Below are 20,023 nucleotides of genomic sequence, written 5' to 3'. Positions count from 1 at the left end.
AGATAGGCTTCCTAAACCCTAAACCTGTACCATCCTTTGAAAGGTCATCTCAGTTTTCTAAGAGTAACTGAAAGGTGACGCAATAAATGCATGTAGTTTTATTCATTTTCAAGGCCACAAAGCCTCCCACAGGAGTAACAAAACAGCCATTTCTATCCATGAGGAAGATGTATTGCAATTAAAAAGGAAATACATTATTTACAAAGGCTATTTTCATAGATACATAGGAAACAGTTTTTCATCTTGATTGCTTGTGACACATTAGGTTTAAACAAATGATTTTACATTAGAGTTGTCTGCATATCATGTCACTGAAGCGATAAGCTCCTCAAACCCAGATCAATACTATCACTAGAAAGATTCTATGTTAGGACAAAGAGAAACTCATTGAGAAGTCGAGACATCATGGGTAGTATCTACCAAAGACATAAAGTGCTACTACAAATGATAGTCACTGATTTAGTAACAGAAAACAAAAACAAGAATTCCAGAGGACGCATCAAATAATAACCAGCTCCCAATAAAAATGGAATAGAAATAGGTTAACATTTACATTTTACAGTGTTTGTGAAGCAAACCTTTTCAGGATACCGATCTTTGACCTCAACTGTAAGGTCTAATAGTAACATAATGGATATAAGCGATTTGTTTTTTTCCCCACATTTGTTTTCTTTTGTTCAAGACATGGATCAGTGATACATGACCTCAAAAAAAACATCATCTGAATAAACCTCACAATATCCATGTTTGTGATGGCAAGCAAAAATCAATGACCACATTGGTAGGACAGATTAATTTGGGGAAATACTTATTATTGATAATATCAAAACAGTGATTTTCATCCCAACATGGGGCTGAGGGAGTCACCTCAAATTTCCTTCATACATTCATAAATCAATCAACCATTTCTATCACAGTCTTTATACTTGAAAAAATCACCTTTCTCTACAGTACAAAAAAAGGTCCACTGAGTTTTGTGTTAACATGTACTGACATAGTGTGTATCTGACATAATGTACCCACAGGCACGACTCTGTCCCAGGTCCTTTGGATTTACACACAGGCACATTTGGTAGCGCGTTCAATCAATGACTTATGTGACTTGTGTTTATAATAAATGAACATGAATGAAGAGGGAAACTCCCCTGAATAAGTCAGTAAGATTACGAGGATAATGCTAGGACAGATGCTGCTGTCTCAGAGAGCTGTGAGGTTTCAGTGTGAGACTTTTGAGGTCGAAGGATCATGTGCATTAGCTTGTGCAGCAACAGTGAGATATGAGCTCTATTCCATTTCCAGTTCCTTTTCGACATCTATCCAGGACCGCTTCTTGGCACTGGGGAAGTCCTTTCCTAAAGCGCCTCGAGTCACAGGCCGTAATACGTTGCTACCTCTGAGCTGGGGGGCCATGAAAGGGCTGTTCTCGGATTTAGTATCAGGGCTTTTTAGACTTCGGGTAAGTCTGACAGGGCTATCCACAGGTTGACTGGCTTTAGCTGGACTACTCCCTGTTTGCGTCGCAGGACGTCCACTATCCGGAGCCGCTTTCTTCGGCCTGCCAGCAGCAGGACTCGCCAATTGTGCCGGCCTCTTCTTCGGAGGCCTCCCTCTGCCCCGTTTGACTGGCACTGGGGTATCTTTTACTTCAGCGACTTTGCCTGGGCTGTCCTCAGCTTGCGTCTTGGTCTCTTCCACCAGAGTAGTCTTTGTATTTTGACTGACAGGGGTAACTGGCAGTGGATGCTTTCGAGGCCTACCTCTGCCACGGCGGACTACAGGAGGGCTAGGCTCGGGCTCGGGCTCGGGCTCAGGCTCGGCACAAGGAGGACTCTTCAGAGGATTGAAACTCAAGCAGGCAGTTGCCATTTCTTTGTTCACACCCAGCAGTCTGCCTCCCTCCATGCTCTTCTCCACAGGGTGCAGTGCCACCGATGGCAAGTAGATGGATTTGTTGAGGCGGGCAAGCTCAACCAGGGGGGATGTCAGACCTCGACGCCTTGCTGCAGACTTCGTGGTCTTCTTGGCGAGGGGAGAGGGCGTGGTCACCTCCTTCACAGGAGGACGACTGCTTTCTGGATTCTTCCCTTCCTCTGAGTTGTCCGAGGGCTGCTCAGATTCAGAGGAAATCCTCTCTTGGTCCTGGGAGGAGTCCAGGTCAGAAGGCAGCGTTTGAGGTGAGGAGCTAACCTCACTCTCCTCTCCCTTAGCTCCCATGAGCATGAGCGTGTAGAATCCTTGCCCGACTGTGAAAGAAAAACATAAAGGTATTTAAATGAGAGGGAATTTGAATCAGGGGAATAAATCAGGACAAAAGCGGGAACTCGTAATGCTTCTGTGACAACTTACTTGGCTTCAGACATGAGGGAAGTATGATTCTGCCAGTCTTGGAGCGAATCAGAGGAAGAGTGAATGGCTGTGGAGGGCAACCGGCAACCTGAGGGAGGAGGTTGGACTGGGGGGTTAAGACCTGTGTTGGGGATATGGGTGAGGGTGGGAGTGCTTGAGGTCCATCCTGGGGTGCAGTGACCTGAGGTGTGGCTGGGGCTGAAGGTGCTTGAAACTGGTCCTCCATCTGGGAGTCCGGTGCAGTGACCTGGATTGGGGATCCAGGTGTTTCAGGCTGGTCCTTAATCTTAGTTTGATGATCAGTGACTTGGACTGAGGCCACAGGTGCTTGAGGTTGACTCTCTACCCGTGACAGGGATGTAGTGATCTCGGCTGTGGCTAGACTTGAGACTACTTGTTGCGGCTTAGGCCTGGGCTGGCATACAGTGATTTGGGCTGGGGCTGGGGCTGGGGCTGGGGCTGGAGCCTTAGGCTGAGACAGGAGAATGGGCTGGAGCATGAGCTGATGGGTAGTGGCTTGTGGTACAGACGTTTTGGGCTGGTGTCTTGGATGGAGAGAGAAAGGCACCATCCTCTGTCTCCTCTCATTCGATTTCTGCCTCTCATAGATTTCTTTCAGCTTCATCTTGATCAACTCCACTGGTTTACCTAAAAAAGGTGTAATTTCATATAAATTTCACTAAATTGAACTATGTATATGCAATGAGATGATGTCAATTAATCTTAATTTGTTCATTGAGACATGACAAGATGCATGTCATTTATCTCATTAAATATCCCTACACAGTCCTTTTAAGAACAAGCACAAAGGGAGACTGAACACAAAATGAAACATTGCAAAACATGTGACAACACAAATCATACATACCAGACAAAATGGAAAGCTCCTTCACATAGACAGACTGCATCTGAGTCAGCCTCCTCTTCTTCTCTTCCAGACATTTAGATGTCTCAGCCAGAGTCCGGATCTCACTTAGAGCCTGAAACATAACAGGATGGAGAAACTGACTGGGATGGCACAGAGCTGTAACTAGATTATCTGTTAAAACCTGATTAAAGTAGTCTGACTATTGGAGTGGGCCACCTGTTCACTTGCAAAAGAGTTAATGTGGGTGGCTGTGCACATATCTACTGCATAAACAGCATAAACAGTTGTGTCTCATTCTTCTTTTACTCTAATTGGTAATTGGGAGCCTGAAAATAGTATTTTAGGTTTAGGTTTAGGTTACTGTAGTCTGACTGAAGTGCTCATATAGCTTTGTTTCATTTGGAGCAAGGCTCAATTAGTACTATTAAGCAATTACCAGCCTGTTATCCATAAGACTCACTTCCACATCAAAATGAAAAGTTTGCATCTAACCTGCAGCCAAATCATAAAATACTTTGCCACAAGTTTGCCAATGTTTGCTAAAAGTGGCAAATCTACAACAACAATAACGGTTCACTACAAGTTTGCTACATAATTAATTTGCAAATATTCACATGTGAAAATTAAAATACACTTGTAGAAGCATAGCTGCAAATGTTGACTAAAACCATAATTCTATAAAGTATCTACCTCCTCTACTCTCTGATAGTTCTGGTTCTTCATAATGATCAAAACACCAATTGTAACATTGGCCACATCTACGTATATTAAAAGGGAAATATAGCTAAGATATAATAGATTCTTTTCATATTTTCCCTAGCAGACAACAGTTTTTCTTGTAGTTTGTGGCCCACTTCAACTGAATGGATAGAGGGGAAAAACTGGTCTACTTGGCTCGACAGGATGTTTAGGAAGTGGAGCTGACCAGTGAGAGGAGGCGTAGCTTGGGGGCCCGCGGGTCACTTTGGAGGACACTCTGCAGTCTTTTGAAGAGGTACCGCTGCTCAGAGCGCCTGAGCCTCTCTAGCACCTTGTGGTTCGACCGTCTCCTTCTATTATGATATTCATCCTTTCCACTGTCGCGTTCATGCTGGGGTGGAGAGAAGGATGATAGTAACACAATGACAAACAATAGTAATTATACAATCACAAGGCAAAACTCTAAAACAAGTATTTCATAACATAAACCCAGTGTTAAGACATTCTAGGTTTATTAAGCAACGAGAACTGAATATGAGGTCAATATTGGAGATGTCAATGTTAATGCATTGGAAATATTCAACTATTTTGCTGTATGGCTGCTGCATAAGGGGGAGTAGAATGCTTCCCAGCCTCAAAATACAGAGATTAGAGTACATAGCGAGCATCTGGCTTCCAGGGAATGCAGACAAATTCACAAGGGGGAAAGGGCCCTACCTTAACTCTGCGTTCCCTCGCTGATCCAGAATCCTCACTGGAATACCTGCGGTAGAGAAGCAATCAACATCCACTTTTGAGGCAAACATTGAAAACGTTATCAGTCCAACCCACATCTAATACTAGAAAACATGCACATGCCCACATGTGTGCATTCATCACAGACACACTGTATTTGTATGGCTGACACACACACACACACACACACACACACACACACTTCTTACCGTGACTCCAGTAATGTCCTGCTGGCGGCTGCCATCATGTCAGAGATGGTGATTCCTTGTCTGGTTTCTTCTACCGTCTCGATGTCCACTGTCTCATCCTGGGGAAAACAACATACCAAACAATTTTTTAGAGCTGTAACACTGACCACAACATTGCAACAGATATGTAGCACGCATGCAGAAAGGTCTATTAATCACCATAACAAGTTTTTAACAATGCCAGTTCAAAAACAATACTTTTTTCAATGCCTTTCATTGTTGAATGAAAGCACATTTTATTGGGCCGTAAAGTAATTTATTTTCTGTTAAACATTTACACAACAGCCGTTTTCCTAAATAGGATCAGACTATACTCAATTGATTTCCTCAATAAAAATGCCCATAAACTAGTATAAAACTTGAGTTCTTATGATGGTAAGAGTCCATGCATTTTAGAGCTCTTTGATGATAAATACCAAGAATCAGTAAGAATTGCCTTAAAAGCGCTTGATACGCAGGCACTATTGCCACAATCTGCAATATTACATTACTCTTCGAGTCTGATATGGAGAATTTGAAACCATTTCAGCACCAGCTTTGTTGTAGTTTATGCAATGTTTACTCACACTCTGCAATCTGACAGAATCATGTTTCAATGAAAACTAAATACACTCAAAAATCCAAATTTCTTACACTTATATCTTCGTCACCCTCTCCATCATAATCCGAAGAGTCAGAGGACATGTCCTCTGAACCAATATCCAGGTCTGACTCTACCCGCGTCATCAATTTACACTTCTTAGCATCATCACTCTCATCTGAAGGCATGTTCTCATCACATATCAGCTCGGGGGAGGAGCCAGGCTCAGCTGATCTGCCACTTGATAGGTCCTTGGTTCCAGTGTGGGTGTGGTCTGAGGCCAAACCAGGTCCATCCACATCTGAATTGTTTGCAGAGTGGCCAAAAGCGAATGAAACTTCTTTTTGTGGTGGGGGTTTAGCCGTACCAGTCGTGTTTGTAGTATTCACAGTTTCTGCTGGTTGTACAAAAGCTCCATCAACACCAGGTTTAGGGAGCTGGACGAGGGTGAAGCCCCCCGGCAGGGTAACTCCTGGTAGGTTCTGGCCAAGGGAGCCCTGCCTGGATGGAGGGCAGATCCTGAAAGAATAGGTCCCACTCTCTCTCAAGAAGCTGGGGGTTTTGAGCGAGGGGGAGACTGTGAGCGAGATAGGCGAGGAGGATGAGCTGTTCCAGAAGGGGGTGACAGAGCCGCGATGGCTGCTGACAAACGTGATGAGAGGGTTGATGGCAGAGGGTTTTAGTGAAGGGTGTAGGGAGGTGCCCAGTCCTCGTCTTAAAAGGTTTGGCTGGACTCGCTGACCTGAGGAAGCAAAACAACACAGGAGAGGGTGCTGTGATAAAGAAATAATTATCCTATCGCAACATACCTTACTGATTGAAGGTTTTTTAGACACTAGAAAAAATGGCATGTTTTAAAGCCCAATTCTTAATCCAAACACATGAAAGGGTCGTCCCGCCAAGGAAAGGCGCAACATGAAGATGTTTCCTTCTGTTATGATTTTGTAAATTAGGGCAATTAGCATGGTTTAACTTTGTAGTGACAAAAATCTCCTTAATTATGATGGAACAGCAATGGTGTGAGGGCTTCATTTTAGACAACATTTAGATTGTTGATTTAGGGAAAAGGAACACAGATGCAAATTTGTGTACATGCATTTGTTTTCTCCCTACACTAACCAGGACTCTTGCCAACACTAACAATCTTGGGTTTAATCTGAGCCATCTGCTTGATGTTGGGCACTATCTTTATAAGATGTCCATTAGGGTGGCAGTACAGTCTATCTCCCTGTGTGGTTTCCATAGGCTGCAGTAGCACTTTCTTAGCCCCAGGGGGCATGACAGAAGGTGTGAGCCAGCAGAGGCTGCAGGGGGGTGGGGGGTGGGGGTTTGGCATGGACAAGGAACGTGCAAGAGCTAGCAAGGTCCTTGGGGGGGGGGGGGGGGGGTGATGGGACAAGGAAGTGTGGGTCTTCTCTAGAAAAGGAGAAGTGACTCGTCAGATCATAAATTCCTGTCAATGCACAGTTACAGCAGGGCTCCAGACTAACTTCTTCCACAAGTGGCACTGGGCCTGCCTACTGAAACGTTTAGTAACACATTAGTAGCACCACTTAAATTGACTTTGAAGACAATATATTCATATTTTCCCTTTCTATAATTTTTACCTTTATTGCGTTAGTGATCAATGATCAACTTTCACATACAGAAATAAAGCAACCCGCAAAGAAAAACAGGTGTGGGCTAGAGAATAACTAACTAAATAAATGAATAAATAAATAGTAAAATGGCTTATAGGAGCAGTACATATTTTACCACATAAAATAATTAATATGCAGCATGCAAGCTTTTTCTTCGCATGTATGTATGTATGTATTTATTTATGTATTTATATGTATAAATCAAGTGCATAATATTGATTCACATTTTCTGTTATACAAAAAGAAAAGGGACCAAAAAAAATGCTGGGCTTTTACTGTGAAGCAGCTGCATAAATGGAAGTGTTGTGTTAGTCACCGAGGGCTAACTTGCTGAAGAAAAGTTTTTTCTAAATCTAAATTTGTGCATTTTTTGTGTGAGGATTGGTTTGTTATATTGCAAGAGAGGAAGGGACTTCATTACAGCTCCGACAAAGCTACATTACGCAGGAGCTAAGACTCGCGTTAGCACCTCACTCTAGTCACTCTAGTCACACTCTAGTGAAACCACAAAGGTTTCACATGCAGTTTTGATTGTTTTGTACAATCAAAACTGCATGTGAAACCTTTATGGTTTTCTATCAGTGACAACAGTTTCATTTGCAGAGTTTCTAGTTAATTTTCCCTCCTTTGGCAAGCAATCAATTAAAAAATATGTGCTTTTACTGTGGCCAAGGAACACAGAAAGAGAAAGAATAATACCTGGTGGTACTTTTGGTGTCTTCTGGGCTTTGGTTTTCCTTGCAGTGATCACTGGAGGGACAATGGTGCCAGCAGTCTTTAGGCGCCGAAGACCAGGAGTGCGGAATTTGGCGTCTGGTTTCTGAGAGTTTTGGTGAGGAATCTTGGTTGTAGCTTGTAGCCGGCCGGTGACGTATGCTGCAAGGCGGTTGGCCGGATGAAGAGATCCCATGTTCCCCAGCAACAGTCTGGCCTGAGTGTAGGATTTGCCATTAACCTGTAGAGGAAAGGAAGAAAGAAGTAAATGTAGATACCTTATGAAATCAAATACCTTATGAATTGAAGTTTACACACCCAATGGTATTAATGTTTTGAGTCTTTACAAATTTCTACTGATTGCATGGGCAAATAATCTTTAGAGGTTTAAGAATCTCATAATTCATTATTCTCAAACTCATTACTTGTGCAACTCCATATTTCTCTAATATGCTCTCAATCATGTATTATAAAACATATTAAGGTGTGGCCACCCCTTGTAAAACCCACTTGGAAGTAGCAGTTTTGCCAGCCTGACCTGTATGAGTCCCACCGCTTGGCAGCCACTGGGTTTCTTCCTGGCTCTCAGTCTGCCAGCAGGTAGCACTCCACTCAGGAAGGGCGTTACTCCAACCTGCATCTCTGGCTCCTCAGTTGGGCTGTCCTCCTCCACCGGCTCCTGGTCCTCATCAGGGCTGTCATCAGCCACCTCTTCCTCATCGCCGTCATCCAATTCATCCTCCTCATCCTCATCATCATCACTGGTTTTGTTCGGTTTACTGATGTGGACCTGGGAGGGGTAGTAGAACAGATTCAACTTTATTTGTCTCAATGGGCATCTGGTTTTGCAGCAAGTACAGAACATTAAATAAAAACATAAGACTGACGGCACAACAACAACAAACAAGTCAGTCACTGATGCATGGAGTCAAGAGGGCAGAGTTTCAGACAAGCAGCACAAGAGAAAACATCATAGTTATCATCACAGCCACAACCGCTGTCACCACCAATTGTTGATATTATGATCGGCAAACAACCATGGCCTTTCTCCCCCCTCTTCCAAAATTCAGGAGGCCTATGACTGTAGGGATAAGGGAGTCTTATATGTGTTTTTTTGGCAGAAGTGAGACTGAACAATTGGCCAGAGGGTAATAATCAAACACAGAATGTAAGGGATGGGCAAAGTCAGAAATGATGGCATTTGCTTTGTTTACCACCTGCCTGCTATATATATTACTGAGGCAACTGAACTGTACTCCATCTTTCTGGCTACCTCCACAATTTTCACTACAGCATTCTTCACTCTCATACCAAGATTACCATACTAACATATAATTGAAAAAGTCAGTAACAACAATGCAAACTTTGCCTCTATTCTGTTTGTGTCATTCACCGCAGACAGTGCAACTAGAAGGAGCACTGGGCAAAATTAATCACTAGTTCACAAACATGCTTTTATTGCTTGGGCAGCATTAAATATTTATTTATTATAAACTTAAACGATAACAAAATACCAAGTTTCAACACCAGCTTAGTGCATCACAGCACAAATACATCTGAAATAAATTTACCTGGGCAGCTGATTTTTAACTAAGCGGGTCAGCTGAATATAAACAATATATGGCACTGCAGTTGTAGAAAAGCACTGTCATACCAATGTACAAACTCATCGACAACAGGATCATGGCAGGTTTCATCGCCTGAGGTAGACTAACTGGAGTCATCAGCAAACCTTTCATCAAATCTGTTCTCATGCTACGACAGTCATCTGTATACACAATGTACAAGAGAGGTTTGAGGACAAAACTACATGAAGCTACATGAGCCGATACATAAAGACGGTTACAGAAAGTCATCCATTCACCCTCTGGACTCTTTTGGTTAAAAAAATCCAGGATCCCAACCACAACACTGGAGTATAAACCAAAATTACTGATACATTTCCATATGAGAAGATGGAGCTGTATTGAATGCTGATGAAAAATCAACACAGAGCAGCCTGTGGTGCTTCTTACTGCCCTCCAGGTATTTGAATATATGATCAAGCAGTGCCACAGCAGCGTCTTTTTTATTATCCCGCTTGGCCCTATTGGGAAACTGAAACAGGTTCACAAAATGCTCCATTTTGGGCCAGGAGCTCTTGACTTCCTTAACCAGCTTCTCAGCCCAGTTGCCTTGACTTCTCTAATGATTAAGTTATTTCACCATTAAAGAAATCAAGGCAACTGTAGTCACTGAGAGCCTTGGGGTGTCTATGCTACCTGTTAGACCGTTTTCACGGCGATGGCACCCTCTGCTGTATAAATGACAGCTGAAAGATGGAGTTTCAAATGGGACCCAACTGCTTTGCATATGAGATGAGCAGGCGACTCCCTATCCAATTGGACCTGGACTCTTTCTTGGTCTACAGCATGTAAAGGAGTTAAGCATACTGGAATTGTCAAAGGGAGGGTCACAGGGGAAACCTCATGTAAAACCTATGTTGGTTGTATAGTCATTATATTTTTTGACTAAATAAATAACTATATAATTTCAACGTAAGAAAACAGATTCCAGACTTGAATCATAGATCACTTTTGCATGAGAGGGACTATTCTACACAGACTTACCTTGTAGGTGGTGCTGGAACCACTGGCCTTTTTAATGCAGATTTTGGAGACCAGGCGGATGAGGTAGGGTCCAACGCAGAATTGCAGGGATAGGTTATCCTGTTTCAGGCGTTGACATATACCTTCCAGGACCATTTTACGGTCCTTGCCCCATTGACACGTTGACTGGATCTCCACCTGCTTGGTGGATTCTGTTTCTTTGGATCTGGCCTGCAGAGAAGCCTTCCCTGCTGGAGGACATGAGGGATTATGATTACAGTATATATAGTAATTACTAGTATAATAGTCAGGTGGCAGCCACACTGATTCTTTTTGTCTGTCCGTGTATGTTCATTTCAATCCATTTTCAATGAAAGCCGGTTCTGTTGTCCGGACAGGGCTGATGACACGTCCGTCTGACAGAACGTTCAACCCAGTTAAACTTTTTCTAGACGGATGGATTCGTCACCATGCATTTAGCGGCAAACAGAGACAATGGTACAACCAAAAAAAAAGATAAAAACTGAGAAAGCCGGGTATAATGTTGGGATGACTGTAGCTTTTCCAGGTCAGTTTCTACAGTTTATACTTTATAGTCTGTTTCTCGCCACCATGTTGACGTTCCAAAACAGCCCAAAAGGCAGAAATCTATCCGTCAATAATTCTGTTCATTTTCTGATGGATCAGTGTGGCCACCACTTCAGTCTTTTTCAATATCATGCAGTCAGGCATCCAGACAACACAAAAAGCCTAACATATTTTGAATGGTGGGAAGATAAGGATTAAAAAAAAAATTAGTACATGGTCAAACTTTTACAATAGAAACTAAATTACTCTTAACCAAATAACCTAATTTGCACCTGTGTGGCTCTTTACCTGCATTTCTTATAGTCAGCACAGTGCTGGGGTTTTGTTTCGGCAGGTTGTTCGTAGTCTTCTGCGGTCTTGTCGTGGTGCGTGGGGTAAGAGCAGCAGGGCTCTTGGACTGCATGGTGACCTGAGGAGAGGGCTTGCTGTTGAACTCTCTCACACGGGCGCACGTCATCATGCTCTCCAAGTATTTATACACAGGATCCTTATCCTCCTCTCGCACCTGCAAATCATAATTTTTCATGTGAGGTTTAAAAAAATTGGCGTGCAGAATCATCAGCCTAACCCTAAACCTCCCAAAAGGTGACAAAAGATGGACAAATACATTGACAAGTATGCATTTCTTCAGTCTCAGAAAAAAGATGAGTTCAACTTGGGAGTCATTCATTTTTCAACAATCAATCACTCATCAAGCTCACTGGTCTCCTACTTCATATTCTATTGAATGTTTTGCAGTGGCTAGGCATATTAAATTTAGAATAAAGTTGAAATTTGAAATATTTTTAGCACAAAGAAGTGTGCAAAATGTTAAGTGAGGAGAACACTTTTCATAGCTACTGTAAATCCAATAGGAGGGGGATTTCTTTTTTTTTTTACCTGTTGGTTAACCCGAGGGATACTGCGCTTATTTGAAGGGGCCACCTGGCTGGGCAAGAGAACAGCATTTTTGGGGGCGAAGACGGGCTCTGGATCCAGGAGAGCGGTGCTTCGGTCCCACAGCGTATCAGAATGGAAGCCTGGGCAAGGCTGGACCTCATGTTCTATGTTAGTCACAGCTGGGGAGGGAAACAAGCAGTTCATTATCACTTTTGAGTGTTTGAGGGTCGTGACCAACACAAAAAAATGCTGGAAATGAAAGCGAAAAGGCAGGAAAACAGAATTTCCATTATACATGAATGACAGTTGTGTGGTCAAAAACTTAAAATCATGAAAGAATTGCTGCATTCCTGGCAATTAAAAACTTAAAATCATGAAAGAATTGCTGCATTCCTGGCAATTAAATAGTTATGAGCGGAAGGCTGCAGCTACTATTTAATTTCTTAAATAATTATCATTTAAATTTTAGTCCATATGAAAGATGAAATTGATCCACAATTATCCATTCTAAAATGATCACAGTGTAGGATTAAAGCAGTAAAGGAGGTGAGAGTAAAAGAAAAAAAGCTTTCACTGACATTTTCTCAAAATTAATCCATGAGCTTCAAATACTGTTAACATAAAAAAGGAGTGCAAAACTACTATCCCAATTCACATGAGGCCTTAACATTAGAACTGATCTTACAATACAGGGGTTGGATCTGGTTCTCAGTCTCCCCCACGGCCAACTGCTTGATGATCTTGCGTTTGAAGCAGGCGCAGCCGAACATGCAGTCCAGCCGCCGGCAGTGGAGCGGACCTCTGTTCAGACGCTGGAGACTGGAGCACACACAGCCCAGTCTGCAGAACTCCTGGCCACATTCAGGGCCCATGGCTTTCTTATACTGGGGAACACTGAGACGTTGGCTGGGCAGCATCTGATTGAAATTAAGTGGAGAGAGTACGGTTAGTCATCAGAAATGTTTTCAAGGTCTGTGTGCTTTTCCTTGTTTTAAAGCTGCACTAGGCAACTTTGCACACTGGTGGTGCCAAACGGCAGCGAGAGGCAGCTGTTGCAAAAATCTGAACTTCAGTACCCACAAATCATGTAACATGTCATCAGTAAACTGCACACAGCATGCTCATGTTTACCAACTCTGCTGGTCTGTGATTGCTTTATACCAAGGGAGGCAAAATATCCAAGAATATAAAGATCCAGCTTTCTCTGGAAGGAGCGTTCGCTTGCTGCTGTTTAGTAGACAGTTTGTATTTCACTCTTCCATATTCAACTCCAGGATTTCATTTGGGCAAATAGGGTGAATCTACAGGGTGTCAGTTGTAGGGGATGGGATGATCTTCTCTGTGGCATCCCCATGTATATTAGGCTGATAAAATGGTTGTATTTTTACATAAAAATCTTGCCTAGCATAGCTTTAAGAATGAATTGTACCACACCTTTGTTATTATAAATGTATTACATTGCCTGTATCAGTGTGTCTAGACACAGTGCACACGTATGTTACATACCTTTGCTGTCAGCAACACAGACAGAGCCACTGACAGTCTCTCTGGAGTCAGGTGTGTTCTGCTGAGGCCCTGGTTGAGCGCTCCCGTCTCCATCTCCAACAGTTTGTGCTGGAACTTGGAGAAGCCTGGGATTCTGTTGTGCGTCACCCCCTGGCTCTGCCCACAGCTCACCACAGGTTTCTGGCCGACCCCTGGGTTATATGGAGGGGATCTGAACAGAAAGGTAAAATTGAGCTCATTAGAGTACTTTTTCCTCTGTGTACTGATGGAAAATAATAGAGCAGCCTATGAAGCGCAATTTTGATCTTGGGGCTTTATAAGACAGAGCAACACAAAATCAGGGTATCTGCAGATGCTACCTGGAATTAAATTGAAGACCAATTTAAAAACCAAAATAAAGAAACAAAGCTCGCAAAACCAGCCTATTTCTGATTGAACATAGCTGATGAAAGTTGTGAAACTATAAATCGGCATGTGAAGAAAAGGGGCAACTTATAACAATAAATTGTTATAGGACACCAAGTCTAATTGTGTTTAGCAAAGCAGATATGTTGCATTTTGTACTACAAATCCTGTTCTGGATAAGTGTTTCCCTTATACAGTACATATTCTAAATGTGGTGGTGTGAGATGCAGACCTATACCATGTTATGACCTCAGGTTTTACTAGAGAGTTCACTAGAAATGATTGGGAATAGTGTCCAAAAAAGGTGAGACCATAAAAACGATGCTAAATGACATGCGTGATGACAAATCCTTACCTCTGTGAAGCAGGACTGGCTTCATATGTGACTTTAGCCCCAGAAGCAGATTTTGCAGTAATTGTCAGCACAGGACTCTTGTTGGGGAGTTTGGGTTTGGGCCTGGCTCCTGCCTGGGCAGAGGGCGCAGGTCTGGCCATGGGAGGAGCTGGTGACATCAGGACAGAATAGAGGAGGGGTTTGTGGGAAAGGGGGCAGGGTCTGTTGGCCCAGGCTAGAGATTTGGATGTAGCATTTCGATGCTTCAGCGCGCTGTCCAGGGTCTTCACGTAGCTGGAGCTTTTAGCAGGCAGCTGATAGGCCACTGAGCCCTCCTGGTTGGTGGAGAAGGTAGCAGCACGCTCACTGATTCGCTGAGCTTCGGTTTCCAAGTATTCGTCCAGCATGTTGCTGCAGAAGGCAGATAGGTCCTTTTGTGATCCTTTTGGAGAGGAGGGATAAAGATAGTTCAATTTATCAATGACCAATGATGAAACATTCCCAGTTAAAGTACGATTGGTCGGTTACAATTCAATTATGCTTTAGGAAACTGGAATAACTACACTAATCCGTGGTAAAAGGGACAATACAGCCAAAAAACTAAAGAGGAGCAACCCTTACCGTCACATTTAGTTTCTTTGCTCCTAACGAACTTGTCTCTCCATCCCTTTATCTTTGTCATGTCACTGGTCTTTCCTGTCCGGGAGACAAAGGGTAATCCCTCATCTGTGGAGGGAACATACTGCATTAGCTTTCAGTGACAGGCTGCACCACTACACTAACATTGCTTCCATTCATTCACGATTAACAAACCCCACTTTACAATGAATGCAGAGGGTGCTTCACAATATTGTTTTAAGTACTGAAGTGGGGATAGAGAGGGCTCATAACTGCATTGCTATTTTATCTGCTTGGCTGGCTAGAAAACGACACTGATGATGTTGTGTCATTAAAATATTTGCTCAATGGCGGAATTAAAACAATACAAATAATAAATTGTCAAATATAAATAAAATACCAGCCATTTCCATTCTACAATCACGCAAGTGAGATACATTTAGTAATGTTGTTGGCCTATTTCCCTTGGCCTTAGTGACAACTTGCCTGGGGCAAACACTTATAGTTCCACATAAATTAGTGTGGAAATAATTAAGCAGTGAGGCCTACAACCACTGACATAAAAACTGTTTGTGTTATTACTGTGTTAACAGACTTGATTGACAGAAATAGAAAGCTGTATTAATTAGGTGCCAATACAACTGTAATAATGTAACTAATACATTCTGTGACAATGTAACTGCTATACATTAGTGTTTCTCAACTTGTGGGGCATGAAAAGCAGGAAGCAGGACCATTCAGACAGAGCTGCAGTCACATACACTTGAAAAAAAAAAAATGGACTTTCATATTATTAACTTCACTTTATCAGGACCAATATGAGCTTCCAATATGCATGCAATTGGCACCATTGGAAAGATATAATTTTTATTTTATCTTTCATTTGCATTAGAATGCTCAACCCTCACTATTAATCTGGAAAATAAACCACACAGTTTTTAGATAAACACATTAAAATTACTTAAGGTGTATTTTGAATGGAATCACAGTGACAAAATGCATGAGAAAATACCAAAATGTTTCCATGGACACCCTATCTGGCTACTTTTTCTCTTTGGCTTGTTACTTTGTGTGTTTGTACAAAACGGCAAGTGACCCTGTTCTCGTTCTCTTGCCTATTTTCACTGATTGTCATGTTCATTTATTGTCTTCTCGGTTCCCCCCCTGCAGGGAGGTCAAAACACAAGGTCAGCTACAGAACAGCAGTTTTGCGCAAGGACACTTCAGCAGGGCGGAACCGAGGTTGTTTGGTTGGAGGTCGGTCCCTCCAACCACTGGGCCACCCAAAGATGGTGAGGGAGGGAAGAGCGTTTCTCATTCACTTAACCCACCCATATTTTTCCAGCCGGTCGGTCTCTAATTTATATGCTGCCTACCGCCACCCATTTTGTTTAGTGTGACTGCTTGGAATGTCACAGACAAAAGTAATAATTCAGGGACAGCGAGTATAATAAAATTCATCATGTCATGGCAATTTTTGGGGTCATGAAATCTAAAAAAAGCTAATTTACAAGACACATTTCACATACCGCTGAGCAGTTTACAGTATGGTAGTTCATTTTTCTCATTAAGACAGCTTGGTTAATATTTTGCTGCAAGACACTGGTTTGCAAATTCACTGTGAAGGTCAAATTTGGGTCCCAAAGCACAGCCAGTTAAGAGCCCCTGTGCAATGGGCAAAATCATCCAAGAAATCCAACTTACCAACGGGAGACAGAGCCATGGCATCGTCTTGTACTGGTAGAACCGGGGAGGGAAGGGGCAAATTAACCCCCAGATACCGCAGGTCGACGGCCTTAGCTGGGTCTAGGGAGCTCAACTTCAAGCCCACTAGAAAATGGACACAGTAGTCAGAGACAGTAAACAACATTTCCACGGCATTACTTTGCATAAACTATTCAACTTCTGGGATGTTTTTATGTGTGTGTGTCCACTCACCCTCCTGCAGCACAGGGTGGATGACCTGTCTGTGTCTGAGACATCCGAGGTCCTGCAGTAGGACAGCCTGCAAACGGGCTATCTTCTCTTCATCAGTCTCTGGGATCTCCTCTACTGGAATGGAACAGAATAGATATGTTCACGTTGGATCACTTGTTATTTGAATAGGACAGAACAGGGTGACTAGAGGTTTCTGCAAGCTAACTTTAAGACTTTCAAAGACGTTTTTCATGCCGATTCAAATGAAATTCAAGACCGATTTCCCTCCAAGAATTATGCCAGAAGAATAACAAAATAGTGCACATCTGTTCAGCCAGGAAAGTAGATTCAGCATACTGCTTATCAGCTTGCAGCTTGGAATTGGGAAAGAGTGGCAGCTGTCAAATCATGAGTGTGTTTGACAATTTGACTCAAGTACATAGGTAATTAACTGGATTGTAGTTAATAGGAACTTAGCTATGTTAGCTCTTACTTTCCTGATGGAAACGAAAATAATTTAAATCCATTTCCCCTCAAAAACCTCTGTTTTAACTCCCAAACAAAGTCATTTTGCTCCACAATAGGCATATGATGGTTTAAAGTTAGCGGTCAAAAAGAACCTGGAAGTTCCTGATGTGTAGCTGTTTACACAACATGAATTTCACATGTTAACAGTGAACCATTATTAGCTTAACAAGATGCAATAGATCTCTGCATTGCTTACCAGTTTGCTCCAACTTTGACTGAGGAGTTAGGAAAAATGGAGATACTGGAAATGAGCTATTGGCAGGCTTGTCCCCGACATGAATCCCAAGAGCTTCCTGTGGCACAGATAGAGGACAAAACATAGCCTTAAACCTCTAACACCTTATAAAACTTGTACCACTGCACCTCCAAAAACGTTCAGGTATGCAATAGCAAAGGCCAATCCCAGAATACATCATGTTTTATTAGAAAAACTCAACTAAATTGCCAGTTTGTGTAGCTCTAGAGGAGGCATCAGTCCCATACAAAGAACATAACTCCTCTGGACACAAGCCAGAATGTGCAGAGCTTTCTTTGCAGCAAATTGCCGTGTCTTACCTTTGAGGTGAATGACACAAACAGTAGGCCCTCTACATCGTCTAGCTCTGGTTGCATAGCGACAGTCAATGACGGGCTGTAGAGCACCGTGGAGGCAGCGGCCTCAGCTTTCGCCTCTCTTCCCCGGGAGTTCCCCCAACGCCTGTTAATCCTCTTCCTCTTCTTGTGGTATCCAGGTGATGAGGCCGGGGTAGACCTCAAGGACGTGGGAGTAGTGGGTGAACGTTTAGGGGCGATTTTGATATACCGCGGCACCTTAGGGGTTACATTGACGTCGTGGTTCTCCTCCTTGGGTTCTAGAGGTGGACCATTGTGGAGAAATACAATCTCACAACCGGCCTGCTTGCCTCTTACGGACTCGGTATGGGGGTGACAACTCTCTAAATTGTCCACATCCATCCCCTCCTTACTGGGAGAGGCATCGCTTACAGGTTTGTTCTTCATAGCTATTTTCCTCAGCTTGGCTTGGGTCTCAGCCTCTTGCTCATCTGAGAGAGAAGTAGGGATGGTGCGCTTCTTTGTGCTGTGAGAGAAAAGAGAAAGAGAAATGTTGTTGCTGCTGCGTAACAAACACAAAACAAGTGAAAACAAACTAGATTAATTCATTATGAAAACAAATGAGGTATTACCTTACACGGCATGTGACAATGGGATTTTAACAATCCTGTCTCACTGATTTGACTATTCTGCTCACACGTTTTGATAATATTTCATTGGTATTTTGGGGGAAAATACACCCATCTTATTAAGGTCTGTCAAAACTGTTTCATAACAGATTTATGCCTAATGAACATCTATTTTTCGCTTGTTAATGAGAGCAAAAGTTAACTGGGAAAATGATTTAAAATATACATCCATAAGAAGCACAGAGTCACTTGGTGTAGTGAATGGATCAAATGTGAAACCCAAAACCCTTGAAAACTCACCTGAGATCCACAACCTCCTCGCTGTTGGTATTCGGCCCAGTAGGATTCAAATCTGGAGGCGGAGCATCTGCCTTTCCTGCAGCGTGAGACTCTTGCCTGATCCTATTTAGCCGTAAGTTGTGGCCATCATCCCTGAACCCCTTCGCAAACGGATTATGATTAATTTTTAGCTGGGTGATCCGAAGGTTTTGATAAGTCGTCACAGCAATAAATTCAGTTTGTGGAAAGGTAAAGGTCATGCTCTCTGGTCCCTTAACCACAGGCTGGTCAGGTGTGGGTCCGTCCCCATCGGGAACGGGTATTACATGTAGCCTAGGAATGTAGCGGTGCATGGAGTGTAGTATTATATGACCCTCCTGGTCATGAGTGTTATTGGTCAGTTTGAGCTTGTAGAAGGACACCATGCCACCCATCCACTCTGAGCCCAGACAGGGTGAGTGGTGGTGGGAAAACGCCCGGATCAGACCCTGGGTCTGGTGTTCTGCCGGTCCATTGGCCTCCCACTTGTTTATGTTCCAGCGGTACCTGTGCTGGTCGGCTGGAACGATGGACAGGACCAGATTGTATTGCCGCGTGGGTTCGAGGCCAGTCAGGCGATAGCGGCAATAAGGGAACATGCGGCGCCCCTGTTTGGTCAAGATCATCTCCGTTCCACAGTTGTAGAACTGCTTCCACACATTGTTGTTCTCCAGAGTGACAGTGACACCTTTGAAGGTCAGCAGGGAGGGAAAGCTTTTCTCAAGCACTGGATCGCTAGATGCAACAGATGGAGACAGTGACGGCGATGGCGGTACGGATGCTGCTGATGTGTTGACAAGGCTCGTGCCCGTGCTTGTTAGGGAGTCTGAAGCTGATGCAATATCTGAGGTAGTTGGGCTAGTTTCAATGATCCCTGTGGTAGTAGGTGATGTTACAGCAGGCTTGGCTGGGCTAGCTTCAGCAGGTGAAGAAAGAGTTGGACTACAGTCGTTACTTGCCATGGAGACAGCCTGGTTCTCACTCACTGTCTCACTGGAGAAGCTAGGTCTCATGGTGGCTGCAAAAGGAGGAGCTGGAGAGGGGATGGCAGTCGAGCTGGTCTCCTCATCCTCTTGTGCAGATACCACATGGGGGTCCTCCATTGATGTGAACTGTGGAGTTCAGGGTCTGCAGCCGGTCTCACTGTTCACTATGGTAGTCCCACTTCATTTGATATCTAAGAGAAAAAAGAAATAATAACTTTAAATATATAGCACTGCAAAGTGCTTGACAGAGACAAGGAAGTAAAACAGAGGTAATAAAATCAGACAAAAGCACAGGACATAAATAAAAATGAAAGCCAAATATAATTCAAACAAAGCCGATAAAAG

At 43.2% G+C, this 20,023-nt stretch overlaps 1 protein-coding gene across 1 annotated transcript; it reads right to left on the bottom strand.

The window, feature by feature from the left end:
- Positions 1 to 98: 98 nt before the first annotated feature.
- magl (MAX dimerization protein MGA-like) lies at positions 99 to 19,402 on the bottom strand (the record flags this gene model as incomplete). Its single annotated transcript, XM_071527933.1, has 21 exons — positions 99 to 2,243; positions 2,347 to 2,994; positions 3,215 to 3,326; positions 4,140 to 4,304; positions 4,631 to 4,676; positions 4,858 to 4,955; positions 5,530 to 6,218; positions 7,816 to 8,071; positions 8,369 to 8,620; positions 10,440 to 10,669; positions 11,295 to 11,511; positions 11,886 to 12,064; positions 12,571 to 12,802; positions 13,392 to 13,602; positions 14,152 to 14,572; positions 14,752 to 14,856; positions 16,453 to 16,578; positions 16,687 to 16,800; positions 17,390 to 17,486; positions 17,749 to 18,271; positions 18,675 to 19,402. Coding segments are annotated over 21 exons (6,408 nt in total), but the record flags the coding sequence as incomplete, so codon positions are not given.
- Between the last annotated feature and the right edge of the window lie 621 nt (positions 19,403 to 20,023).

This window comes from Centroberyx affinis, unplaced genomic scaffold (genome assembly GCF_046629955.1).
Source record: "Centroberyx affinis isolate AG114_WGS23_722 - 3 ecotype Tasmania unplaced genomic scaffold, CSIRO-AGI_Caff_v1 ptg001590l_1, whole genome shotgun sequence".
Taxonomy (NCBI): Eukaryota; Metazoa; Chordata; class Actinopteri; order Beryciformes; family Berycidae; genus Centroberyx; species Centroberyx affinis.
The sequence above is the reverse complement of the archived record's forward strand: the minus strand, read 5'-3'. Positions and strand labels throughout refer to the sequence as shown.